The sequence below is a fragment of the Rhea americana genome, unplaced genomic scaffold (assembly GCF_003343005.1).
Source record: "Rhea americana isolate MKP2758 unplaced genomic scaffold, rheAme1 scaffold_33, whole genome shotgun sequence".
In the NCBI taxonomy this organism is placed as follows: Eukaryota; Metazoa; Chordata; class Aves; order Rheiformes; family Rheidae; genus Rhea; species Rhea americana.
Genome location: NW_028186457.1, coordinates 2,089,697 through 2,117,687, shown reverse-complemented (window position 1 = coordinate 2,117,687; position 27,991 = coordinate 2,089,697). Strand labels below are relative to the sequence as shown.

At 43.3% G+C, this 27,991-nt stretch overlaps 1 protein-coding gene across 1 annotated transcript in view; it reads right to left on the bottom strand.

Annotated features, from left to right (window-relative positions):
* BIN1 (bridging integrator 1) overlaps positions 1-27,494 on the bottom strand; it is a 67,422-nt gene extending 39,928 nt beyond the window's left edge. Inside the window, exons 1-7 of the mRNA XM_085311051.1 lie at positions 27,438-27,494; positions 18,853-18,933; positions 13,137-13,191; positions 12,606-12,700; positions 11,031-11,126; positions 5,717-5,824; positions 3,009-3,101 (exon numbers count right to left, since the gene is read on the bottom strand). Of these exons, the coding sequence (XP_085167177.1) occupies positions 3,009-3,101; positions 5,717-5,824; positions 11,031-11,126; positions 12,606-12,700; positions 13,137-13,191; positions 18,853-18,933; positions 27,438-27,494 (585 nt within the window). The remainder of the gene's footprint in view (positions 1-3,008; positions 3,102-5,716; positions 5,825-11,030; positions 11,127-12,605; positions 12,701-13,136; positions 13,192-18,852; positions 18,934-27,437) is intronic.
* Positions 27,495-27,991: the final 497 nt, after the last annotated feature.

Here is a 27,991-nt window from a genome sequence, read left to right as displayed (position 1 = left end):
TCTCAGTTGCAACACTGAATTAATTCTTTACTCCTTTGTTGGCCCATGAATCTTATGATTGAAATTATTTTGCTTAGATGCAGTGGTCCCGGCACCTGGGATAGCACAGACYGCTTTCAGCCAGAGCTGGAGACAGACATCAACTTAGTCATGAGCCCTGCTAGAGGAAAAGCCAGCTAATTCAGCAACAACGCTGGCTTGCGGGGAAAGGAGAAAMGATACAAGTTTCAAAGACGGTTCATTACTATAGTATCTGAACACCTTCATGCTTTCATCTTTGTTATCCTGATGGAGTTGAAGGCAGAAGAGGTAAGGCCCAGATCCATGAAACACAACCTCAGAAAACCTTTACTCTTCTCTTTCTCTGCCTGAGAAAGGGAAGGTTTGAGCAAGAGCTGAACACCACAAACATTCTCCCAACCAGCACCCTCMCCAAGGCACTGAGCATCAAGCATAGCCTGTTCAGCTGTGATAGTGAGATTGTTTTCTACCACACGACATCTCAAGTACTCATGAATATCCTGCAATGTCAACCCTGGTGCTTTCAGGTAAATTGGCGACCATGTCCCTTAAGGCACTATGCTGTAAGCTGTACATTGCTCAGTAAATAGTTTAAGACATCCATGAAGCAGGGGTAAGGAGGACAGCTGAGCAGCAATCCCATCCTAGGCTCAGGCCCCAATTAGTCCCAGTCAGAACKGCCTCTCTCTGGAAGGGCAGCAGGGTCCAGGGCTCTGCTTGCAGGCTTTCCACTGCAGATAGACCAGAGAGACATTGATCTGCTTTTGCTATAGAACCAAGGACAATGCTTTTAAATCCARAATCAGTGTTTTGGTGGAGAATAGGAAAAAGGCAAGAATTTGCTGGTCCGAGCCCTTTCCTTCTTTGTTCTTAAAAGCAAAGTGAACAAAATTCATAAACAGAAGCCTATGAAAGCAAACCTCCCAAGAGCTTCAAAGAAAACATTTGTTTTTTGTTGTTTTTATCTGCTAAAGGCCTAGAAAGCTAGTGGTTTGAATCCTGGAGGGAGAACTTGGCTTTACAGTAGAAATAATAAATCTTGCTGATGTTTTTTTTCGCTCAAAGGTTGTACAGTAGGGATTTATCAGACAAGAGACAGCAACATGGCTGTTGGCAAGGAGAAGGATTTTTTGTTAGCTTTAACTTTYTAAGGCTCTTAGAAAAATGTCATCAATTCTCCTACTTTTATCTTGAGTTTAATGAGACTTAGGGTTGTCGTTAGCATCTCGGCTCCTGGTATCATGTGAATACAGAAGCCTCTGCCTGCTTGTTTTGTGGAGAAAGGCTGGAAAACTTACAGGTTCAGAACATAAACTATTCTTCTTCCTTCTTGGGATTTTTAGTCCCAATCAAAACGTCAACAACAACAACAAAGAGTCGAAAGCACACACAATTAGAAACACAAAGCAGAGGTTGGCACTACTGTTATTTAATTAAGAATTAAAGAAAAACTTAAGAGGACTCAAATTCATTTGAAAAAAACCTGAGGTGACTGAAAATATTRACATCATTTACCAGGAAGTTGATACCCCTGAAACATGGCAGTGGAAGGATTACAGAAATCCTTGTCACCCACTTGAGGGCAAAGTCACCCAGTAGAGTCAAATTATTAACTCACAGTAGCCTAAGATGGCTGTGTAAAGGAAGAGATGTACAATTTCCCTGGGTAAGCTGTGGGCAGAAGTATTTCTCCCAGTCACTCCAGCCAGCTTGAGAAAAGGAAGGACACCCACAAACTGATTCATTTACCTGCGGCTTGAGAAGTTTCCCAAGTCTGCTCTCTCCAAAGATACTACCAGCCAAACAGATTATTCCCAGTATTTYTGAGGTACAGAAAAAGCCTCCAGAAGCCTGCCAAATTTCTTTCTTCCTTCAGTCAAGGATGAAGGCATATTTCCTCACTTTGCAATGCATCCTAAGCAGGACTGCTAACAGCTGTTCTGTTCCCACACTTTATGTGGCAATCTAGTACTTTCATGAAAAAAAAAAAATCAGGTGCTTCATAAGGTGAGAGCAATTATGTGTTTCTAAACTGTGATTCATTTCACTAATGAGGAATCTGAAAAAGTATGAGGATTTGAATGAGAACAGATGAGCTCACCAGGAATTTGTGAATAGGTAATTAGCTCTCTCCTAGTCTGGATTATCATTTACTATCCTTCATCCATGAAAAGTGTTTTATTCTTTTTCTTCCCTTCACCAACCATGCTCCTCCTATGCAAGTAGAATTAAAATTCTTAGTRCAGTTTCTCTGAGCTCTTATGTCTTTCAAGATGCTATAACCTAAATATTTGGTCAAGTCCTGCCATATTAGGCAATCAATTTCAACTTGGAAGTGCTCAAATCTCTTATGTGAGGTGCAAATTCTCTGGTCTGGGCCCATCTCTTCTCCTGTGCAAACCRAACCTCTGCATCTCTGGAAATGACTCTTTCAGAGCGCAAGAGCCAGGCAACRTCTGTTTCGGAAACCTGGATTTTATCCTGGGTGAGTTTGGCAACCAAACTCAGCAGCCACAGAAATTACTTTTGAAGTAATGTTTTGCTTCCAGCTTTACTGAACAACAGAAAAAGAAATCAATTTTTGAATGTTTCCATCTTTTCTTTTTAAGCAGCAACAATAAAAACTAAATGCTTCTCATTTAGAAGAAAAAAAAAGGAAAAAGGAGTAACTGAAGGAACTACAGCACACTCCTCTCTCCCTTAGCATTCCTCTACAGCCTCTTTTCATCCTCATCTCATGTTAAGGGGGGAAAATAATAGTCTAGTCTGAACACACGTGGTTAGAAATCAATAGCTCTGGCTATTCATTTCAAAACAKATTCATTCACTGATCAGTAACTTCCATGTATCCACTATGGCTCATGAGTATCAAGGACCAACTTAACAGAGGGGACTAGAGTGAACGTTGCCTAGAGATTAGTTGCACAGTACAGTCCAGAGCCCAAAATAGCGCATGCAGGGTTAGAGCCAGGTAGATCAGCAGTCACCTGATTTCGGAGCAGATTAGTTTGTGCAACGAGGTGAGCTTGTAGCTTCCCTTGACACCACTGAGGCGCAGCTTTCTCAAGCAGCGAGACAGGCTGGGAGGGGAGGGAGCATGTTTGAGTGAAAAGAGAAGAAAGTAAAGAGAACAAGAAAGACAGAAAAATATTTTTTTAGGATTAAAAAAGAAAAAAAAAATCACAGAGACAGTATATAYAGGCTGGGCCAAATCAACATCACCAAGGCGAGAGAAAACACAAATATCCTGGTGTCGATCAGTTAAAAATCCTTTGAAGCATGCCAAGTTTAGCAGTAATTAATGCTCCAGTGTGGGCTGGGATACCGTCGACCAGCCGGCCAGCTGCAAAGAGCAACAGACAAGTTGTTAGTGACCTAACACATAGACAACCCCACTCCAAGTCACAGCTGTGAAGCTCCTTAAAGAGAGGTCAGGATTAAACACATTATCTGCATGCAACAGCTGAAAGTTCACAGTATTTATTTTAATGGCAGGTTGCAAGTTTAGTGATATATGGCAGGAGTCCTGGATGGGAGAAGGACTTCCATGTATTAGAAGAGGGGAGAAAAAGATCATATAGATCCCAAAAGTATTCGCATTGCTGTTACTGTTACTATAATGTCATGAGACATCATTCAGTTGGTTCCCATTTTTATGCTCTGTTATAAACAAGATTTGTCTTTCCTAGGGGCCTGTCACCACATTTCAAAACACCTTACATTGAAACATCCCTACTTCACAGGAAAATAAAAATCCTTTATTAAAATAAAAAAATATATATACCAYGAGAGCATTTTGGTCAATACCAGCAAGTGCAGCACAGAAAAGAAATGTGCAGATCACCAGGTATCAATTTGAGTAGATGAATTCCTACAGAGTGTTGCAACCATAGCAAAGATCCCACAGAAACACAYACCAAGAATACCACCATACTCCAGGGAAATTCTACTTTTATCCCTGAAGAGACTGAAATATTGTTTTCAACACAAGACAGCTGGCTGGTCCTCAGGCATTGAATACAGAACCAGCAATTTCTTCGCCCTGTAAATGATGCAGTGACACCTGAGCCAATCTTTTTTCTATTCGTTTGTCAGAGTTAATCATAGTGCACGCACTGACAAGCAGATGATTGATGACCAACAGCTTAAAGTACTGCTAATTGAGCATTAAACATAGTCCGTTTGCCTGCAGGAGAGAATTGGCTTTGTGTCTTCCATAAAGGAGAAATACCAATATCACTGGTATCTCCCTACACTAGAAGTAACTGTAAAGGAAAGAATAAGAACCCTCTCTCAGCTTAGTTACAAGATAACGACTCAAAGCTATTATTTTCCCACTCGCCTCTGGCCTGAATAATCCTGATGTCCGCACTTGAGAGAAATGAAAGGTGTCTCCCCACCTCCAGACTGTTGTGTCATGACCTGTCATGTGCAGCAGGGTATGCGGATTTGAATTCCCTCAGGTTGGGGGAGTACACCGTAGCCCATTTTCTGGGCAAGCGTTCTAATCATGAGACTCCTGTAGAACGAGACTGTCACCCTCACTTTTCTTTAGCTCTATTCAAAATAAAAATAAATGTTAATAAAATTTTATTTTCTATTGAATGCTTTGGGGTTAAATCTGAATCAAGCTGTTCATAGAATGTTGGTGGTATTTCACTATCTTCCAGAAGGGGCTGAAAGACACGGGGTATCTGCTCAGACAGTGCTGTCCTGGCAGGTATACAAGAAAGAACTAAATATTCAAGGGAATTTACAGATTAAACAGTGCTACCACCTGTGAGGTTAGATAATCTGAAGCCAAAGAGTCATGGAGGTGAGTTTTAGGACTGCTGTTTTGGACTTAAGGCATCTAAATGACCCTAAGTTTTGGTTTAGATATCTATAACCTCTTAAAGCTCCAGATATCAGCCACCCTCTTGACAAGCTTCATCATATGTAAGAGGCAACCTCAACATGAACATGCACGCCTTTAGGCGCATCACACATGTTAACCTTTACACCTAAAGTCTTAGTCTAGCAGAGACTAAGTCACTGCAGGAAGAAGGCACGAAAGAAACAAGCAGAGTTTTCTCCCATCAGGGCATCTATCTTCCTGCTTTTGGGTATACTCAGTTTCCAGTAATTCTGATCAACAAAAGACAGAACAAACTTCTTGTGTGCACAGGATGTATATGTTAACGATGAACTTGCAACTTGCACACTAAGAGTCTCCATCCCAGGACATCAGAGGACTTTGCAGACACCATTAATCTCATGCTTGCAATGCTCAAACACTTACTCTCACCACAGCTCTAACATGGGGTAACAGAAAGCCCAGAGCAGCACATAAACCAGCAAATTTTGCTGTGGCACTGCAAGGCTTTGTTTCCCAGAGGCACACGTGCTTTTCCACCAGTGCTTACTGGTCCTGCAACCACTGAGGAAACACATCTAGGCCTTAGACACCAATCAGACCAATCAGTGCTCACTGATGATGATGATGGGTCTGAACTAAGACAGAGTGCATTCTGCCTCCTCCTAGAAGGATTAAAAAGATAAGAAAATACCTAGCCAAACCTCAGCAGTGTGCAATCTCTCTCTCAAACAAAATATACCCAGTGAAGAGGTACAGGTATACTTTAAACCCAGTCAGTAGGCAAAAGTAGTCCTCCTGAAATAAAAGRAGGACTGCACACTCTTCTGCTTCCTTTACCTTTGCAATTTTGGTTTCATCCTTCTTCTTTGCAGTTTGCAGGGCCTCAAAATGGTGTCTGGCGCTGTCGTAATCCACAAGCTTTCTTCCTCGCTTCGCTATACGAGACTAAGAGAGATGGAGAAAAGGATTGTGACAATCTTCCCCCCCAGTCAAGGCCACAAAGTAGCTCATGAAAATATTTCTTCACTTAACCCAGCCAGCTTCTGAAGCATCCCATGCTCTGTCCACACCAGAAGACATTAGGTAGCACCGCCAGATACTCCACACAGGCTTCCCAGAGAGGCAAGCCTGGGAATTGCCTGTGGCCAACAACTACTCTGGAGTAGGAGGARGAGAACAGACCCAGCAAGGGAGACCAAAGGGATACAACAAAAAGCCCCACTTCTGGATGAYATGAACATCTTCCAAACTATGGCTTACTCAGGTGCCCAGGTTCTACAGACACCTGCTTCCTCATTTTCAGAGCCTCCTGAGGGCTGCAGACAGCCTCTAGCTAACAAGCTCTCAGCCCAAGTTCATCTGGTAGCTCAAAAAATTCACAGCTCAACATGAGAAGGCATTTCTTATGTTGCCAGATAGCCCAAGCCCCTTGCGCATGCTCGGGGTACGCACAGGAGCCAGCATTTCAGTCCCTGCCACAGGAGGTTCAGGCACAAGTGCACACCAGGCGTTGTGACCACGGCCACAACCAGTAGCCCATTATAACTAGCTATTACGCAAGAGAAGTGCGAGGGAGAAGCTGTAGTGCTGTACCACAAACARACAAGATACAGCAAAGCTGTGACACACACAAGGAGGGAGTCAACTGCCTATCAGACTTGCATGCAGGGTAAGAGCCCTAACAAGTCCACGACTGGGAATTCAGAGTGTAGGAAGACTCAGATCTTTGGCCTGTTACTCCAAGATACSTCTGTTAATCAGAGGTGCCTCAGACTCTCTTCCCCTTTCAAGTTTCACCTCTGTGAGGCTCAGGACCATTTGGCCACCCAGTTTTAAGAGCCAAACACCTCACACCTCTTGCCTCTTCGCTCTCTACGAGCACCCCGCACTTTCTAGGTCAGAGCTCAGGTCTTCCCAGCTTAACCCTAGCATCACTGCAGCTCAGAGAGCCTGGTCCAGTGATCAGCAGGCTACAGACAGACAAAAGCAGCTATGTAGGAAGCCACAGCAAAAAAAAGCCAGAAGCGTTTTTATTCAGTGATAAATAAAAATAGTGATTTATTTAGGAGAAATAAAAACTGGAGGAAGAAGAATCAGCACAGAGATCTACTTGCAAAACCCAAATCCCCCCACTGCACTCAGCAGAGAGTTGTGGTCTCACCTCTAGGCAATTTCAGGTAAGTTGCAAACCACAATCAGGGCTGATCTTTCTRCCAGACCAGCTGGGACCAGTTCCCACATCCCCCCACACACTGTTCTGTACYGTCAGCAAATGTCAGTGCAGCTCTGTGCACGTCACAGCAGATCTGCAGAAGCACAGCCACATGCACACTCAAACTGATTTCAAAGTCCTTTGCTCCAAGAGAGAAATCGCAAAGAAGYTGAGCCATTCCTCAGTTGAGGTCATTAGAGAACACCTCCTTGACATCAGATTTTCCTCCAGGCTCCTGACRCTGAGGGGACCATTGTGGCAGTTTGCCATCCTGGGAAACACTGCCAGTTGGACAGAGACAGGATGAAGGAGGGGGCTTCCAACAGCATCAAAATCTGAGGTGCTCGTTAATGCATCTTCTACACGCTCCACATGAAACAGCCCAATTTGGGATCTGAGGGAAGGAATTTTTCCCTCAGGTCAGACTGGCAGAGAGAGCCTGGGTTGAGAGGGTTTTGCCCACCTTTGAGATGTGGCAAATGGCCACTTCCAGGTTCCCCTGCCACCCCACAAAACATTCGGTATCATGCCACCAGCCTCTCAACGATATCTTCRGTCACTGCTGCCCCATTCTTGCACTCTTTGATCCTCCAGCTATAGGGCTACATTTGTTCTGGAGTATACAGAAGTGTACACAAGGCATGGATATGCTGTGAGTCCTTCTGGAGTAATTGCTGATCATAAAATTGCCTGAGATGGCAGAAACAGGATTTAGTCTAGCTGTGCAAGCCTGTAAGGTAGCTTCMCTGTCCTACCCTAGGACAGCTGGGGCTACCCCATCACCTGATGGTAAAACATGAATTCCAACAGATGTGTTTAGTTCTTTGTAATAAGGAGTAAATACCTTTCCCATCTTAATCTGAGTCTACGTTTAAGCTCCCCTCTCCCTCATTGATGTTTGGTTTTGAATTTAGCAGAAACAGACCACCAGTGTCAGTCACAGACAGATATTCCCAAATTCCACACCTATTCAGAGCTGGGGTTACAGTTCATCCTTTCTGGGCTCACTGCAGCCTTTGGACAACTGCGCTCCTTGCATATTCTGCAACCTCAATCAAAAACTCACTCAGAAATATTAGAATATGTAAGAATGATACTCCAGGAAGCTATAGATACTAACTTGTAAAAAGGCATATTTTTTTCTTTTATTTCCTTCGGAAGAAAAGAAGTTAGAGATTTTATTATTTTCCCCCTACAAACTTTAAAAATGATTCCTTTTAACTTATAAAAACGCCTTGCTAAAAGAATATCATGTCTTCACAACCCTGCTGAAAGTCCTGTTGGGAGTCCAGGAAATTCAAGGGAGTTTTTCCATTCCCTCAAGTGAGGAAAGATTTGGAATACTTTTGCTTTAGTATTTATCAAATAAGTAATGCATGCATGATCTAACTGATCACACATTTGAATTATTGGGCTGTTAACAAAAGCTAGGCCTTTGCATAACTAAATTAAAAGCATCTTCTCTCCATAAATCAGCTTTCATTAATCACAGTAATGCCAGAATTCCAAGAAAAGCAGAAAATTTGCTTTTGTAGAGAACAATAGCCAGAAAATTATTACCATGACAACAGAAAACAAACCAAAATATTCTGTAAATCATATATGACTTCTTTTCATTGTGACCCTCAAGAACGGTAACTCCCTTACGTGAAACCAGATTATACCTTTGAAAAATTGCAGGAACTTGCCACAACCGTTCTTCTAATAGTTTTTAAGGAGTTAAACACAAACTTGATCCAAGCCACTTTTCAGCGCTCTGCAGTGACTATAATGATGCATCCAGCCGAATAGGGCTTTTCCAGAAAAAAAGATATCGATCTTTTTAAATTCATACCATTGAAAGTCCATTTTAAGAAGATCAGTGAAATGTTACCTTTCTTTTGGTCCCTACAATAAGACATGGACACATCTCATTTGTCTGAAGAAGGGAGTCAAAGCTGTCTAGTATTCTCTTTAAAGAAAACTTTAATTCTGCACAAAACTACTTTCATTTCCATTTTCTAGAGCAAAATCTGAAAACTAGAAAAAAGTTACATTAGTAATAAACATCTTAGCATCCCATCTGGAAGCCAGGAAGGAACTTTGCTAGTTTGGTGCCTGACCCCTTGATTTTTTTGGCAGAATTTTGGTGGTCTCACTCTTGTCTTCCTTTGAAGATCCCAATCTAAGATCTCAGCAGTATCCCAGCAGAATTAAGAAATCCCAAAGATGCTAAACATTGAAGAAATGTGGCATGCTGAGCTGACCTAGGGCACAGCCAAGAAGGCTGGTAAAATACTATTTGGACAGAGTCTGCAGGAAGCCTGAAACAAAACCTTCTGCTATGGAAGTAGTGCAAGAGTCACTGCACTGCTGATTGAGGCACATAGAATTGCACTATAGGGACTGATCAGCAATAAAGCCTCATGTAGGTGAAAAGTGGCAGCAAATTTCTTCCTTCTTACTCATTTCGTATTTCCTGGGACAGAAGAGGCTGAAAATTGAGGCAAAAACAAGGAGACTCAGGAGGTAAGCACACTGCTCTTCAGCAGCAGTTTTATAAACCTGTGACCTGCCCCACATGGGTGCAGCATGCCCCTCCTGAAGCAACAAATGTTGACAAACGTTTTGAGAGACATGTGGTGGGGAAAGGATTGTTTTCACTGGGAAGAAGCCAAGCTGATACTTCCCATATAGAGATATCATTACTCATGCTTCCATATGGTGAAGACATTTCCTGCATAACTTTCTCAGACCAGAAGGAGAACAGATGATAGCGGGGGAAGGGAAGTTCACAGGACATCATTCAGACCTATGCTGGTGAACACAGGACTTCCCCTCAAAATCCTGTACAGCATCGTCCCCTTCCCCCACAAACAAGTGGCAATATGCACCCTCTTGTTTTGCAGTAATATTTTATCTTTAGCATCTCTCCCCTGGCTTCTTCACTCTGTCATTTTTAAGCCCAAAAGGAGAACACAGTGTTTTCATAGGACCCAGAACTACAAAGATCCTGGCTGCTGGAAAAGAAGAGCTTGCAGCAGCACAGCCACCACTTGTAAAGGAGGTATCAAGGGCTATGTATGATCACAAGACAGTGCAAGTAATATGMCAGGCAGTTGCTGCAGGTTCTCGTACAACATGCATACATACTGCCACCATGACACTTGTGGTCCTGCTCACGGTGACTCCGTAGAACCTGGGCAAGGTAAACTCATCATCTTTGGCCCAGAAAGTCTCCTGCCCTGCTTTTACTGTATCTTAATCAGCCCACACATTCAGGCTCTGCATCTCAGCTAGGAGACCATGTGCGTAAGTCCACAGGAAACAGATCCTACTACCTCTCAGCTGTCTATTACCAGCAGAGACGCTGTGTGGGCACTCTTGCTCTGCTCCAGGGCAGAGTCAAACAGGTTGCTCATGGTAACCTCTTTGGCTTTGGAAAGGCATAGACAAAGACTGCTCACACACTTCAGTGCATCTCAGAAGCTCTGTTCCTTTCCATTTGTTCCTTTTGCGATGTCAAAGTTTCTGCGTATGCCACTGCCATTCCAAACACACTGCATCCGTGAAGACTACGGAGGGAGCTCCAACTAGCAGAGAAGGGCTGACTCTCCAGGGACCCCCCACACATGCACAAGAAAAGGCAATCCTGAGCTGCAGTCATCTGCAGCAGCAGGGCAGTTCCAGACGATCAGCTTTCAAGAGTACAAGATGAGGTTCCTGCTCTACCACACTTCACAGCTCCTTATCTTCTGACTGCTGAAGAGGAAAGGAGTTCACAGAAACACTTCTACAACCTCCCCAACCCAGACCAGTGTTAATCCACAGGCACATCTCTTGCATCACTGTGTATTTCCCCCATACGTATACCCTGTTAAAGAAGATGCCAGAAATGGATTCTTATGAAGTGTCATCTGCTGTAATACCCTAGATCATAAGGTATAAAAAGAATCTTACTTTAATGTCTGGGAACTGGCCAAGGTATGTATCCATGGTCAGAAGCGCCTGATCCACCAGCTTCTGATGGAAATCCGTCCAGAGGAGGTCATTGTTCTGAAAAACAAAAGCAGTGAGCTAACTAATGGTGAGAAGAACACAGAATTCTGCATTTCTGTTTGTGTCAATGAGTGCTACAATCAACAACTTCCATTCCCCAGGGCTCTTAAAAAATAGTTATTTGTTTAGAAAAACTACGGAACAGAGAAGTGACTTGAAAAAATAGCTTCCCGAAATGCAGAAACAGGGAGTGCTTGATGTACCTAGTTCAGGCAACTTCTACAAGGACACAGTGTCCGTCATGAACCTTTGAGAACCTTTCTTTTCCTTTGCTAGCCCAAATCCACGCAACAGAAGGGAAGATGAAGGTTAGGTGTGCTTTACCTCCCCCTCTCAATCCCCTCCCTCCAGTAGCCACCAGAATAGGACACTTGACAGCACTAAGAACCATTTTCCACTTTTCACTGCAACATACCCTTCTGAAGGATAACAATGAGAGAAAGCTATGCTAGCAGTCTTCAGCCCTCACATGACCTGCCTCAAGAGCCCCACAGAGGTCACATTCAAGGTTTGTTCCTGAGCACAATTTACCCTTGATCTCATCTTAGCCATGTTAAGTTTCCATCAACAGCTTGCATTAGGTGGAAATCGTCTCCCCCTTCTGTTTTTTTCCTGCTTGAACAAATGGTTTTGGTGAAAATATTAAGTAAAAATGCCCACTTTACAGGAGGTTTTTTTTTTTTTTTTTTTTTTTTGGGGGGGGGGGGGGGGGGGGCAGGAATAGCACTTTTCTCCTGTCTGCCTTTTGCCAAAAGGGGGAAACAAACAAAGGCATTAAAAGGTGAAGGGAAGGCTGAAAAAATTCCTGCAGACCCTCAGAGCAGCTTCAGTCAGTTCTCAGGCCTCATGCTCCCTTTGACTTCTGACTGAGATTTGTTGAAGGCACAGTCTCCCAGGATACACCTCAGCAGCTTAGGAAGAAGCAAGACCAACRGAAAATATGAAGCCAAACCAGCTGAATTACAAACTCTATCATTCACTGTAACAACACTTCCTAATGGAAAGCTTCCATATTAATATAAGAATTGACCTGGAAACGTTCGAGTTTCATTTACTTCTTGGGTAAAAATGCATACATTACTTCAGCAAAGGTTTTTGCTTCTTGCAGTTTCCCCTGCCAAACAAATCTTTCTCCTGCCTCCCTCCCTAATTCTTCCCCACTGCTCCAATACTACAACTGCTGTAGCCCCACTTTGCAACCTCAAGGCAGATGGAGCCATGGAGCTGAATTACCCCAGCTGCTACTCAGCAGACCATCTCAGTCATGGACCTGGGGGAACCTGCCTCCAAGCTGGACCACTGCACACATGCAAAGRAAGAACCAAGCTGCCAAATGACAGGCTGTGCCCTAAGCTCCACAGAAAGTGGCTGGGCAATTTGGACAGGCATCAGCTTATTAAGAGATGAGGAGAACAGCAGGTTGGGTTCCTCTGGCAGGCCAAGCCTAGGAACCCTAAGTACTAGACAGAGTCTTACCTCTGCTATTTTATTCGTGTCATCTCTCCCAGGCCAATCTGGCTCATAAACTTCCTGCAAACACTCCGTCAGCTTCTTGGAGGCCTCGTGCATGGCTAGGAAAGAACAGATTACCACCTTAGAAACTCGCTTTATCCTTCATCCTGAGGGATGGGGACTCAGAGGTGTTGAATTGATTACAACAAATGCTAAGCTGTTCCCTACTGAATGCCTGATGAAGACAAAGATGAATGGTAACCAGTAGGAGAAAGGAACTCAAGAATGTAGTCGTATCAAACCGTCCATGCTCATCCTCCACTAGGAGATGAAATAAGAGGATTTTCTGCTAAGATAGCACCACCACTTTTGGCACAAAAGCAAACCCCATTCCACCTGGTCTGGAAGAATTCTAACATTCCCGTCAAGATGAGGCTCATCGTTCGTAAAACCCATCGCTGAGATAKGAAACACCAGGACGAGCATGGGTTACAGCAAATCTCACTGCATACGTAAGCACTAGAAGGGAAAATGCTCTGTTTACGCAGACCTTACCTTTTACGGAAGCCAAGTAAGTTCGGAGGTCCTTCTGCAGCCTTGTGCCTTCTGACTGTGAAGATAAGGAGAAAACTATCAGTTATTCTCCCATACAGAAAGGGCATAAGAGGGAGGAGTCAAGCATTTCTAGATAAAGGAAAACTTCTTCATCCCCCTCTAAACTGCCCAAAACAATGCAGTGACCAAGTAGTCACTGCAGGGACACAAGAACAGTTTGTTCTGATTAAACTGGAACAAGTTGAACAAAAATTATGCTCGAGAAAGGTGTACAGTCCAATGGGCCTTGCTTCCAAGAGAGGAGCACATTATTTACAGCATACAAGCTAGAAGTGCAGCTCCCACCTACCCACCCTTGTACACTACTTACCTCGTATAGGGTTACCTAAGCCTTTTAAAGGTACCTAATCTGCCTAGGGGACTGAACAGAGTTTGCAGCCTGTGAGGTCTGCAGTCAGAAAGATTTCCAAAGAGAGGTCCACTTCTCAGTTTGGCCATGAACCCTGTTCCCCCAGTTCTCCTATGCAGCTGGGTGGTTTGTACCTGAGGTTCCTATCCAGGCCCCTCTTTGGCAGTGGAGCAGCTCTTTCACTAGTTGCAAGAGTTTCTTATTATTTTCAGCATTAATGCTTTCCCCCAAAGCACCTTTGGGATCTGCTTTCTTTCTGCGCATGTAGTACTTGCTCTCTACACTCTATAGGGAGCTGTCAGGTATATGCTTGATTTTACACAACCCTCTCAAGATGCAGACAGACACTGTCAAGTGCTACACAGAATAAATTCTCACAACTTCAGCGCACATTTAGAGGATGCTTCCTAAACTCAGAAGTAAAAAGAAAGGGAAGATAGTAAAACTGARATCTGGGAAATGAATCCTCTTCCCAATTATCAGAGAGTAGGAGGTTTGAAGGAGTACAGAGAAGAATCAAAGAGGTATGGTTGATCCTAAAGATGTTCAGAAAGAAAATATCATAGCACAGCAATTAAATTGTAAGCAAGTAAATGAAGAGAAAAGAAATAGTAGGTGTATATACCAGAATAATGAAACTCCACAAAAGGAAAGTAAAACTGGGACAGAAATAGAAGACCYAGGGCTGATTCTGAATCCCTTATTCATTTCTCACCTCTGGACCATCTAAGGAACTAACTTAAAACCTAAGCATAGGAAAAATATTATCTCTTGATGTACGAGAAAACCACAATAAGTTGTTCTACTCAAAGCACATTGCCTCTTGATATAGGAACAACTGCATACTCAGAGGAATCATCACCAAAGTTTATAGTGCAGCAAGACAAGCGCAACATGCTTCAACACGAGTGCCATCTTGTTTAAGCAGRTATTGCCCTGTTTGCAGGCACAGTGTAATCCAACTCCGTGAACAGGTATAATGTGAAGGACAGTATGTGCAGGAAGAGGCATATTTAAAAATAGAAGTGCTATGCTTGGGAGGCTAGAAAAGCTCTCTCTCCAAAGTCCTAATGAATCATCTACTACGTAAAGTGCTAGGAAAAAAAAAAAGATGCGAGAGTTGTTTGTTTTCTATTATCAGAATTATTATTTATACCTTATTATTTACAATACCTTGTAAATAGGCTTTACAATAGCTTGTAAAAGGCTGCTTCTGAGGACTCTTTAAAAAAGAAAAACTGTTCTGGGTATGAGTAAAGCCCCAAAATCCAGGCCTTCCCAACCATAGTCCCCTTAGTGGGAGGCAGACACATGCAAGTCAGATCCACAGATTTAGAGCCATGTATTTTTAGAACAGCAGCCAGCACTTTTCACCAGTCTCTTGAACTAAGAGGTGTGCAGAGAGGGTCCCACTGATTGACAAGGCCTGCTATCACAAGGCAAAACGCGCAAGTGTCAGTTTTCCATACTCAAGAGAATCTGGTCTTGACCCCTCTTTTCACATAATTAGCAGTTGCAGGCATTGCCCAGGAAGCTGCGACCATGAAGGTCCTCCAGCTCTGTCATACACTATTGCTATTCTCTGTAACACACAAACTTCACATTCAATAAATCTGAGCTGCAAAACTGAGAAATGTCAGGCTTGCTCTGCCCGAACTTTTCTTGAGCTGCAGCTTTATTTTACTTGCCTCAGCTGTGATAGCAATTTCTCTAATTGACTAGGCATCTAAAGCTAATTTGCTTTGCTTTTGTACATCTTTGTGTGGTACAGCCACAGTTTTATATAGATAGCAGCAACAAACAGTTATTCTATATGGAATTTATTTATAGCTAACACAATCATRTAGCATAAAGAAATACAGGTCTAGTACGACAGAAGCAGCCTTGAGAAGTGGAAGGACAGGATGCAGCATACAGGGGGGATGATTAAGAGATACAGCACAGACTTAGTGTTGGAAACCCCATGGCTACAAACAACTCACTGGTGGTCAGTTTAAAAAAGGCAGACCTGTAGCTGGACAAAACTGGTTTTAAGGGTAGTAAAGAATACAAAGAAATAGTATCTAACAAAGGTAAAGGGCACCATACATAGCAAATTTGGATGTTTTGTGGCACTGTAGACCAATGAATAATGGTGTAAAAGTGTGTGAAGCCATCTAAAGATGACTCCCAGTGGATTCAAGAGAGAGAAAGAAGCCACCAACATGAACATCACATTCCTCCCAGCAGAGGACTCCAGATGCTGACAACTCACTGCACCAGTATTACTGCATCAGTAAYAGTGAAACCCCAATGTTAGGGCTCAGAGGAGCAGTGGAAGGGTGAGTAATACCATAATATTAGGTAAAAGGGTAGAAACTAAGTAATGCAAGTGTGCAAGAATTTGAACTGCATTCTTGTTCCTTCTTTTTCTGTAAAAATGAGATCTGGACAAACAGGGGTTTGGCTCTTAAGATTTTTATTATACTAACAAATTTCTGGCTTTGTTTACATATAACCTATGTTTCCTCTTTTCCTATAAACAAGATTTTAACAATCCAAATCTACACTCCAAGAGCAAAGATTAAACCCACAACCCAGGAGGGACATTCAGAGCTATGCTGCCTACCCCRCAGGCCAAGGCTACACCTAACACTGTGGGAGATGGGCAGAGGATACAGCCCACGCCAGTAGCAGCTTGTCTCTCACATGCTTGGTGTGAAACAGTGTAAACCAACCCAGCACTTCCATAAGAGTGACAGCTCCTGAGCATATCAAAACTCAGCAGCTCTACCAGGCAGAAAAATGAAGCAGTGCCAGGTGTAAGGACTGCCACGAGCCTCCTACTCTCTCCCCAGTGAAATATATTTCAAATGCCAGGGAAGAGAAGCTGAAGCCTGGTGAATCTTGGGCAGAAGCTGCCCTGCACCTTTGCAGCAGGCCTCTTGCCCCCAGTCCTGTGAGGATGGTTTTCTGAAGAGCTTGTTTGGCAGTTAGCAGCCAAAGATAGCTTGTCATGATGGAGGGGCACATGCGCCAGTTGTGCTGCTTGTCAAGCCTTCAAGAGACGTGGGGGAGCCCTGCAGAAGTATGGCTATATTAAGCTCGTGTCATGTAGCAAGTCCATCTGTCTGAGCTAAAACACCCCTACCATTCAGAAACCTCAGATTGGTGCTCTCATACCCACCTGAATGAATGAAGATCTGGAAAGTGCAATGCCTTCCCTCATATYTGTTCAACCACCATTTAGGAAAACCACAAGATACCTTGGTTGAAGAAGAATGAACCATTTTTAGGCCTGCCCTCCATTCGTCAATGTTACACACAAGCATTTATTCAAAAGTGGCCCAACACAGTCATTAGAGTCAGGAGACCCTAATCAACTCAGTAAACAAGACCAGTGCCTCTGGGATACTTTTCAAAGCTCTCCTCCTGTTATAACCACCCTCTGGTCACATCCCAGCCAATTCCAGAGAACAACTATTCTGCAAGAAGCCTGCAACAAAAGATCAGCTTTCCTCCAGACTTGTTTCCAGCTAGGGCACACTTCATAGGAAAGGCCACAGAAACCTCTCACACAGCTATACCATACACACTCATATATACATAGCTCAAGTTCCTCTCCAAGCCTTTTAGCATCATAACACCTCAGCCCTGGACACTAACAATCCAGCCAGCTCACACTTACGACCCTCCCTGTGTAACAGATACTGTTTAAATTTATGCTAGTAATGGGGGAACCAAGGGCCAAAGCAAAACCAATAGACCATACGTAGCAATTGCATAGCAGCTCTGGTTAATCTGATAAAGCATTTGCAGATTTAATTTCACAGACTACCCTGCAAAATAAGAACAAACTCAGCTGCAGGGGGGTATACAAGTGCTTCTTCACTAGACTTCTCAATGCCCCATGGAACTCCTGGCTTTTGAAATTTGGAGGAAAAAAAAATCCCTGACAGCCAGAACAAGAAGTTTGGATTTGAGGGTTTTTTCAGTTTACGTTCTTAAAACGGCTGTCCTTTTCTTGATTGCTGACATTTAGTCTGCACAATGATATGAAAAATATACCCCTGGCAAAATCATGCCTCTAGAAAGAAGCCAAACTGAACTCCTCCATTACAAGGGGACACCATTGGTAGACATGGTATAGAGACATTACATGCCCTTCTGAAAAACAGCTACTACTACTGCCAAGAGAATGAGCATCAAGTCTCCAGAAATCTCTAGTCAGCTGGTTAGCTATATCTCAAAGTCAGGTATTCATTGCATTCAGCTGTGGCAAATCCCTTCTCAGCTGGTTTTGGGACACAGCAGATCCACATCTGCCGAGTCGTAACAGATGAGAAGCAGCTGCCATTAAGAGCTCCAGAAGAAGGCACAAAATATATCAGGGTACAAAAGGGTCTAAAGGATTTCTTTTTCCTCCTGCCTTTCCCACTCCTAGCACCACCTGAGTTTTGGTGTCGCCTGCACTGCCTTCCAGGAAACAACAGACAAGCAAAGCTCCCCTAACATCAAGCACCACTGTAGCCACATCCAGCCCTGAAAATCCTCTGGAGTAAGTAATGTTTTCCCCTCATATCAGTGGTTGAAAGTTCCAGGTACAGAACATACCCAGTTCAAGATATAATCCTATCTCTGTCTAAGCAAAGGGYGGGGCGGGGGGGATTAAATAAATGCAGGCTACACTAAAAAATACTTGTGTGCACCACAATACAGCGATGAAACACACATGCAAAAGAATCAGCTTAAACTTAACACTGTAGTCATGCAAAGATAGAAGAAGTTAGTTCTAGAGCTTGATCAGCCCTGGAAATATGTTTCCTGTTCATCATTTGCTTTGTTCATTTCTCTTTTGCCTTTCATTGTGTTTAGAAAAGTGAATCTGCCCTGCTCCATTTTATTTTCCATTTCTAATCAGTTCTCTCCCCCTCCTCTCTGCCCAGCCCCATCCACCTTTCGGAGACACAGTGTTGCTCTTATGTGTCCACTTCCAGCTCAGCAGGAAAAAAAATCACATTACAAAGCAGCTGTTAACTGAAGAAAGTTTTCTGGTTGAAATTTTTCTTTTCCTAAACTTGTGTTTATAACAAATCTAGACACAAGTATTATTTTCTAACATACACTCTCTCTCACTCCAGGAGAGGGACACTGAAAGAGACATCAGTGTGATCTCTCATAAGTGAGCATAAGTGGGTTAAGAGTAGTGGGTCACTTCTATATGACTACAGCCTCATTTAATTTAATGGGTTCTTTTTGCATATTACAGTAAAAAACTGGGAACAAATACTGAAACAGTGTGTAATTATATATCTCCAATTATCTTACCAGCTGTTTGTTGAAGTTTTGCACACACTGTTCAAACTGCTCATCTTTCGTTTCATCTGCTTTCCCAAGCTTCTGAAGGACCTGMAGAAAGAGAGGAAAAAGAGAGGAGGCTTCAAAAACCAGATATTGCAAAGCAGAAATGAACTTGTAAAGAGTTACAACTTTTTGCTCACAAAGCAGAAAGAATGAAAAAAATTCCCTTATTCTTGTTCTCTTGTACTCAGAATTTCTGGAATATTTCTCCACCAAGTCACARTTTGAAAAAAGGGCTCAGATGAGTCAGGATGAACTCAGATCTATTATATTTTGCTCTACAGAAGAGCACAAGCCATATTTGCCTGTCACCAGTCTAACACTTTCTGCAAGCAGGGCGATACCAACCCAGCTGTTTATCTCCTGGACAAACAAGAAAAACCACATCCTTACTGCTTTTTGTTGTGTGGTTACATTCATCCTGGTTTAAACACCAGACTCTGGTCCAAGATTTTTTTTTTTTTTTTTTTTTTTTTGTCGTCTTGGAACAGCTCAACTGCAGCCTCAAACATGGAAAGCCATTCACTCAGTGATTTCTTAAGAAAGAGAAGGTGGCTGAAGCAGGGAAAGTTCTACCTTCTTTCTTCCTTTTCCTACTCTGCTCAGGCTTTGCACAAGTTGGCTGTTGAAAACAATTTGGGATCTTATGCCATGAGTCTATCCCACTCCAACTGTCACATCTGAGAGTGTCACAGCAGCCAGCCCTGTTCCTCTCTCAGCCTCTCTGCACAGCACAGCTATCTGCAGCCTGCATAAAATCCTTATCAGGCTACTTCCCTAATCACAGCTCTCTTTTAATGATTTCTCTGTATAGCTAAGTGGGCAGCTTGAGGGCTTTGAACAAAGCCCTTCATTTTCCAGGCAGGAAGGCAGGTCCACCATAAGAGAGCGAGGCAAAGTACAGCTGCAGAGGAGGGCAGCAGCAATTTGCTGCGCCCCAAGCAACTCCAGCAGCAGGGACACGAGGATGCAAACTCTAGCTAGTTAGGCTTGATGAACAATATCTTTGTTAAGCAAAAATAAAAGCTGACCATGCTCAAAATAAAGCCTTGTCTCCCAGGGCCAGTAAAAATATAGAAGAACCCACTCAGTCCTCACTTGCAAGGRATTCTAGAGAGCTGGAGGGGGCTAAAAGGGTGTTGAGTGAAAACCTTGAAGCAATTGGCTGCCAGAGGGGCAGAAAGCACTGCAAAACAGAAGCTGTTTTCAGCAGCAGGCCTTTATCATTCAGTCCCTCTTAATGCAGAATACTACCAAGGTGTAGAAGCTGGTGTAGCCCTTCAAGTCTAGAAGGTGTCCACTAGTAACTGTCCCCAGACCAGCCACTCCTGGGGACTACCAGGCAGCCACAACAGCCACCCAAAGCAGCTGCTGCTAACTCCCACTGCCACAAGTGGATCTCTTCAGAATGTAAGGAGGACTTTCCCCCTGCAGGGTGAGAATCAGTCTTTGGTGTTCTGGCTCACAGAAGGGCATTGAGAAGGTCCATGCAACAGGATGTCATCATCTATTGCCCTAATCATTTTATTACATAGACATAGTACAAATATCTTTAGCCCTGGCTACRTGGCCAATCTGCATTCTGCTCTCCCCCATTAAAGTAAACACATTCCCCAGCTCATTCCTGGCTGCAGTAACTCACCCTAGAGCTAGGCATACTAAATCAGTGCAAACTTTTAGCACCTGGCTCATGGGTCTCATTATTTAGGATTAGGCTGGGATTGGGCATCTAGGATGGAATCACTTATTTTCATTCTCCCTCTGTTCAACATCCTCCCTTCACTTCCAAGGATCTTTGAGGTTTTCAAGAACAGCAAAAGAGAGGAAAAAACTGACACATACAGATGAACGCCGCCTTGCTTGTAATCAAGGACTGATCTGAAAAATCTCCAAAGCCAGAAGCACAATTCTCTACAATTTAAGTGGTAACTATAAACACTGCAGCTACAAGTCTCTTATGTGCTTGGTTGGCAGGGTACCCAGCAGAACGCATGCAGCACAGATATTTGCTTCTCTCTCTTCAGCTCCTGGCACACAGGAGCTTGTTGGAGAGCAGAACAGCAACATTGGTTGGACRGGCAAAGCCCTGTACAAGAGTCAGTGGTGCCTCTGCTCCAGTGAAGGAAAGTGCCTGTCACAAGTCCGTTGCTGTAGATCAGGCTACATATTTCTCTACCATTCCAAGAGATGACAAGGATTCAGCTTAACTTTATCTTTCTCAGGTGGTATGGTGAGCCACTTCCAGAAAGAATGTTGCTCAAAGCTCAGATGTTCAACTGTACTCCCGGAGGCTACCAGATCTACGGAGCAAGGACTTCCCACTTATTGGATGGCTTTTCTACACGTCGTCAGGCACAAGAAAACAAYCAACAGAAGTGCCCATCAGCAATACTTAGCAAGTATACAAGTTACAAATTCCAAGGAGAAATAAAGTTTCCAATATGAAGATCAATAGAATTGTTGCAGATAAAAAAGTAGCTTTTTATGGGGTAATAGACCTGTGCAGTTAATCAGGAGACAACATGATGCTTTCAGGCCTGGAGGGAAGGAAAGGAGACAATTTAGTTCAAAAGATTACGTTGCTAGGGGTCAAAGATTTAGAACAGACTCAGGGCTTCTGGATATAAAACACTACAATCAGTGCTCACAAACTGTTCGTTGGGATAGGCCGCACTCCTGCTTCCCACGTGGCCAAGAAGCTGATCTGTAATTCCACAGTTTCTAATGGGGACAGACATAYGGAGTCTGGGATCACCCAGCCAGCTAGAAAGCTCTTGTTCCACTATGCTGAGAGGTCTGCACAAGCCCTGCAAAACACCTGGTACTCCCAAAATCTCAGGAATTCACTGTCCAGCTCTAGGAAAAAAAGCTTTTGTGGGAACAGTTACACTCAGCTGAGGAGCTCTACGAGGTGGGAAGGAACTGATGAAGAAAAACTTGCACACTTCCCAGAGTGATGGGGCAGGCAAAATAGAAGAGTCAGGGAACACTAGCAGAGAACCAAGGCAAGAAAAACAAAGCCTACAACAAGAAAAAAGAGTGAGACTGTGAGAAGTGCTCTGAGAAGTGCTCTGACTTCCTTCTTTTTTTCTTTTATCTCCTACAAGAGAGCTTGTGCCCTCAACCCTCCCCCCCCCCAGGTCATATATGCAAGTCCCAGCCATACAGCCCATGTTGATCCCCCTCATTTTTTCCCATGACACAGTGGAGAGATCACAGGTCTGCACTGCAGCTTGACAGGGGTTTTCTTCGCACACAGTTCTCTCCAAAACACCAATCTGCCCCATGGTACGAGCCTGTAGGTCTAATCCAAAAAGTCATTTGAGTAGTTTAAAGTCACAGCTCCACAAGGTTGGTCCTCAAACCTGCTCCCATACAGGCAAGTTGTACTAGCAGGTCCCTCCAGACCCCCCAAACTATATGGAGGTGGAGCTGATGGCCCTGGATGTGCTGTTGACTGCAGGCACATCCGTTCACTCTGCTAATAACCTGCGAGTTCACAGGATAACTCCTCTCCCCAGGCYGGGCAAGTGCCGTCATAGGTCAGGCTATTCCGGGTGAGCCAGGGCTGCTCCCTCCCTTCCCCCTGCGATAGTCTTTAATCCTCCAGCTCATTGCAAAGCCAGATAAAGTTCGGATGGAAACTTTAGGCTCTATTAATGGAGTAGATTTATCAGGGTAGGAGTCAGGGCCCCAACACAACTCCCAGATCTCAGGACATGATTGGATTAGTGTGGGTGTGATCTGTCAGCTGCTGTCTGGAGGCAAACCACACCAGGCAGAAGGCATGAATCTGGCATTTAAAGGATTAAGCAGCAGCCATGGCTAAGTTCTTTGGTCTGCCCTTGACCTGAGAAGTCCCAGCCTTGCAAAAGGAAAGTGACCATTTCAAGAAAGTCGAAGGTATAAGCTAGGAGGAAGGAAGGAATACTTCGTACCAATGAGGCAGTTTAACCCAAGATATTACAGGATGAATTTCAGCTTAAGGCTCCAGCATTGCTGTGGGTTCTAGTCTTGTCTCACCCAAAGACATGATGGGGATRTCACCCCAATATTTTTGGCTTCAGGGACCTAACATATATTTAGGCACTTAAACATTGGTTTCCAGTGCTGCTCAGAACCCAGGTCTGTCCTGTCAACTAGATTTACAGGTGCTCTGTGTTTCTGACAAACTAGGCACACAACTAAGCACTCCAAAAGCTCCAAACACAGCCAAAACTCCTTTCAGTTTTCCCTTTGTTTAAATAGAGGCAACAAGGAACAAGGAGATTTAGAGTTTAACAGAAATATTAAAAGTGCTTGAAAATCCTAGCAGGTAAGAGGTTATTAAAACAAACCAAAAAAAGCCTAAAAAACCCCACACTTTTCACATCAGGAATGCATTTGTAAACCTATTGTTGCAGGCAGGACTATCTGCAATAAGCTTTAAATGGGTATGTTTAGGGAAGTAAGATACCACAGATAAGATGACAGAGGAATCTAGAAATTCTTCTTTAACAGAAATCTGGCATTCTGCTAGAAGTAAAGGCAATAGCTTTTGAAAACTACAGGTTTTCTCAGCAACATGGAAATTTGCCCAAGGAAATCCAAGCTACAGGTAATCCCCAGAATCAACAGGGTACAATTCACAGGATGACTACRTGTTATCTGAAAAACATGATTTTGTAGGAGGATTCAAAAGGAGTGATCTCATCTGTCTGCAGTTTAACCTCTTTTTTCCTGGTAGCAGGAAGCATTCCCAAGAGGCAAATCCCTGCACTTCTCAGTACAGTGCAGTTTCCCGTGCTCTGTTTTGCATACCTGATGCTCATGGACAGGATATTAGTTCTGTGATCACCAACCTCTCTGACAATGTAGTAACACTCAGTGCCAAGTAGCAGTATCAGACAAATTAAAATTCAGTTCTGCTCTGTTCTAAAAAAGCAACTTTAAGGGATTCATATTTACTGCTTTCTAATAGGATAACATACTCCAACTGCTTAATGCAGCCCCACAGTAAGAGCCCTGAAAACCCAAATATTCTGAGCATGCCCCACAGAGGCATGCTACATGAACCAATAACTAATGAAACTTTAGTTTTCACAGCATAAGGTTCATCCAGGCCATAGGTCAGTTTAGAAAATGCTGACGATGAGCAAGAAGTCAATCTGACGTTCAGATCTCAAATAGAGCTAAGTTTGGATCCAAAACCACCTGAATTTAGGGTAGACCAGTCTTGAGGAAGTGGGAGTTGTTGAGCCTACAGCCAAGAAAGGACGTGCCCACAGTCCACAGCTTACTCTACGCTGCATTAGAAGAGCTGTGGTCACACCCCATGGATATAGGCCCTATGCTCCTAAATCCCTCCATCCTCTCCCCTCTCCTCCCTTCACAAATGCCTCCGACTCCTGCAGTATCTGCCATCCCCAGTGTAGTATCTCCAGCTCTCTCAAGCCTCCAATTACCAACTGGGCAAACAGGCAGTAAATACTGTGACTAATCTTGAATTGCCAGAGTGGCATATGCCAGTGGGTCAACTAGCAAGCTGAACAGAACAAACAAATCTTTGATCTCATACTGCAACTTACACTTCCATGGCGAACATTACACTAGGAAGAGGGAGAGAACAGTACCAAGTCAGCTGGAAAGCACAAAGCAATACTACTTAAAAGAAAGAAAAACAAAGGAAATTTCATAAGCTATTTAAGCCTGGTTTCTTTTCTACCCAGATGAAATGCGACTTGCTCAATGAAGTAGATTTGTGCTCATGGAACAATTTGTGCTCATGGAGCAGACTAAGGAAGAGAAACAAGAATGAAAGTGGCAGACTTGCTTCCCCTTTGACTCTCCCCAGGAATAGGGCATGTTCTGCTGACCTTTTTCCTGCCTCTAGGCAGCCTGGAAGACAGCCTGGTTTTCCTCATCTAAGTATGGCACAATTAAGTCTTTCTTTGAAAGACGTGGACAAAGGCAGATGGGAGCAGAGAGGAAGAAACTCCAAATGTCTTGACACTGCATTTTAAATTGAGAAATTATTCCTGGGGCTGAGCAGTCAGCAAGACCTATGATGACTGAGAGATGGGGAAAGGGCAGCTACACACTTAGGGCAGACAGAGGACTTCTTGTTCACTTATCTATAAAAACACAACACACACAATGAAGCCTGCAAAGACAGGACATTGCCTCAGGCATCAGGCCAAGAGTTGGGAAACTGGGGTTTTGTCAGAGACTTCCTGTGTGACCTGGAGAATCTATACCCAAGTGTCATATCAATCTAGCTATGAAGAGAAGTGTTTCTTCTGCACATCAGAGTAAATAGATTTATACCTGGCATCCAAGCTGGCAAATGGGAAACAGAGGTACTAAGAAATGAGATGACCACTTTGTTATCTTTTCAGTGCTCAGCCCGAGGTACCTTGTTTCTGATTTTCAAAGGTATTTCTCTGAGAAAAGTCTGTGAGAGTTCACTTACTTGGCCATACTCTAAAATCAAATCTAAGAAAAGAAACCCAACATCTAAAAAAATGTCTGTGGCCATATTGGATGTTCCAAGATTTCAACACCACAAAACTACAGACATGGTAACAGTGAAGAATTTAAAGCATTAGAATAGATTGCATTGAGATCCTTCACTACTGAATGACTTAAGACAGAATTTATACAAGCATTTCAGGAGTGATATAAGCAGGATTGTACTCTTCACAGGGGATGGATTTTGTAATGCCTTTCCAAAGCTGGTACTCCCAAATCCTGAAAGCAACAGCAACAGAAGCTCAATCTCCTGGCCCCTGAACAGAAAACCTCCCTCAAAAATCCCTATTCCTTCCTCCACATCACCATCAAAGTGGTTCAACATATATCTAAGCATGTCTAAGTAATAACGGCAATTACAGCTTATCTAAGAAACACATGTCACTGCTACCTTTCTTATATGACACTATACTGCAAATTATAGATAAGAGTAACAGTGCATTGCCCTGAAAACTCATCCTAAATGACCATCTCTGACAGCTATGAAAGAGCAGTTTCACCATGAACTGCATCTTCAGGACATGCTTCTCAAGTTTAATAAGACTAAGGATGGTCATATTGCGTGACTTGACAAGGCTTAACCTCCTCACTCGCTTTATAGTCAGTAGGAAAAAGCAGGAGACCCACTTTGCTGTTCTGAATCATTCTCTGGAGAAACCTTCTTCTCTGTAACAGCCTCAGAAGGACTTCAAGGCAAAAAGCTTCACCAGGATAAAACTAATCTCTTAAGAATATACCTGTTTCTGATCTCTGCACGCCAGCTGGAGTACAAGAAAGATGTGGAAATAAGCACAGCAGGTACAGGATTTTTTCAAAGTCTGGTAACTTGGAGTGATGGTCAGCCAGTCCTCAAGGCTAAGTCAAAACTGAGTAATAACCCCAGAAGGGGGTTTCCAAAGGACCTGTCCTACTTTTGCAACATGTTGCACCATGCTAGTCTAACTCTAGTCCTGCTTCGAGTATCTTCCTTTGTACACACTRCTAAAGATTGCCCTTTTACTTTCAAGAAAAACAAGCAGATTATTTGGCTACAGCAGATTCTTTCTGTATAGCATTTGCCACCTTTGTTTAAACTCAGAGACTTATTTCAGCAACTGCAACGCACAAGCATATAGTCATAATCCTCTGAGGACCAGCTACTCCTAACCACACCATGTGCATCACCCAAGACCTCAAGCAAATCRAAGTTACTGTGCTCAGTTTCTTCCTATGGGAGAAGGCAGCTGGATGAGAAGACTGAGTTAGCTGCTACACTAAAATATCTCAAAATACTCAAAACCAAGGTCAGAAACACGCAAATCAGTAATAYTACAGGGAGAATATCATTTCGCTTTCTTGCGATAACAGCATCATAAAAAGTCTTTCATACTTTCAAAGATTTGTGAAGGTACTTAAAATTACTTTATGATCTTCATTACAAAGATAACTAATTCAAGCAAATTCTTTAAATCTCTCACTCTTAAGGTGCTTCCTCCAGTGCTTAGATCGCTCTGAGGACTTTCTCAAGCTACAGGCTGTTGACCAAGGGATTCACATCACTCATAGCAAGGGCTGTTCATATCACTACTCAGTATCCTAAGATCAGAGAATCAGGCCTACCCTCAGACATGTTCAGCCCAAGTACGGAACAGCAAATAAGAGGAGGGAGGAAGATCTGGGCACTTTAGCTCCTCACACCATTTCATCTCCCATGCCCACCCCACAGCCTAATGATAAAGGATGATGCTGTGGCACAACATAGGAGTAGCAAAATTACCAAATGTGCACAAGGTCCAGAGACTCTCTTCCCCTCAACAGTCACTCTGTGAGCCTAGCAGACCTCAGACTGTATCTGCGCTTGGAGGTCAGTTTACATGCTATGCCAGAAGAATTACTGGACAGTAATTCTTCTTTGCTTTGTGAGCCAAAATTCCCACACCAGCAGGCAGAGCTTTATCTCCAGCCTAAAGAGCCCCCTTGGAACTGAGTACACAGGATCAGAACCCCTAGTCAATTTTCTGTGCTAGGACAAGGGCCAGAATGATTTTCATCAACAAGATTACCTCTTCCTCCATCTCTATTACTCCCTCAGCAACTGCAGTAACATCTGCTGAGTCCATTCCTCATCTCAGCATGACATCTCTGCAGACCAGCACAAACAGGACCCCTTTGTTTTGGATTTTCCTGCTGCAGGTTCCTCCCGTTCCTACTTACAGTACTCAACTGTTTGAGGGAAGTGCTCAATGCTTTGCTTTCAATTTCTACTCTGTGACCAAATCACTTTTCTAAATTGGGCTTTGACGTTTCCCTGCCTTAGTATCACTCTRGGAAGCCTGGGTTACCAACATCTGCTAGCACTGTCTCTAACTATAGTGTATTGTCAACAAATAAACTAAAGAGAGTAGAAAGGCCAAGAGCTTCATACCTGGCTGGCACAAGCTTCTACCTGTTTAGACAGCTTCTATCTGTTTAGGGATCAAGCATGAAAGAAAACACATGTCCTGTTTAACTCATTGCTGCTCCACTATCTCATGAGCAAAGTGTTACCCTCTAAAAGGTAAAGCCTCCATATTCAAAGAGGTTAAGTATGGGGACTTTAGAGGGTGGGGAAAATGTT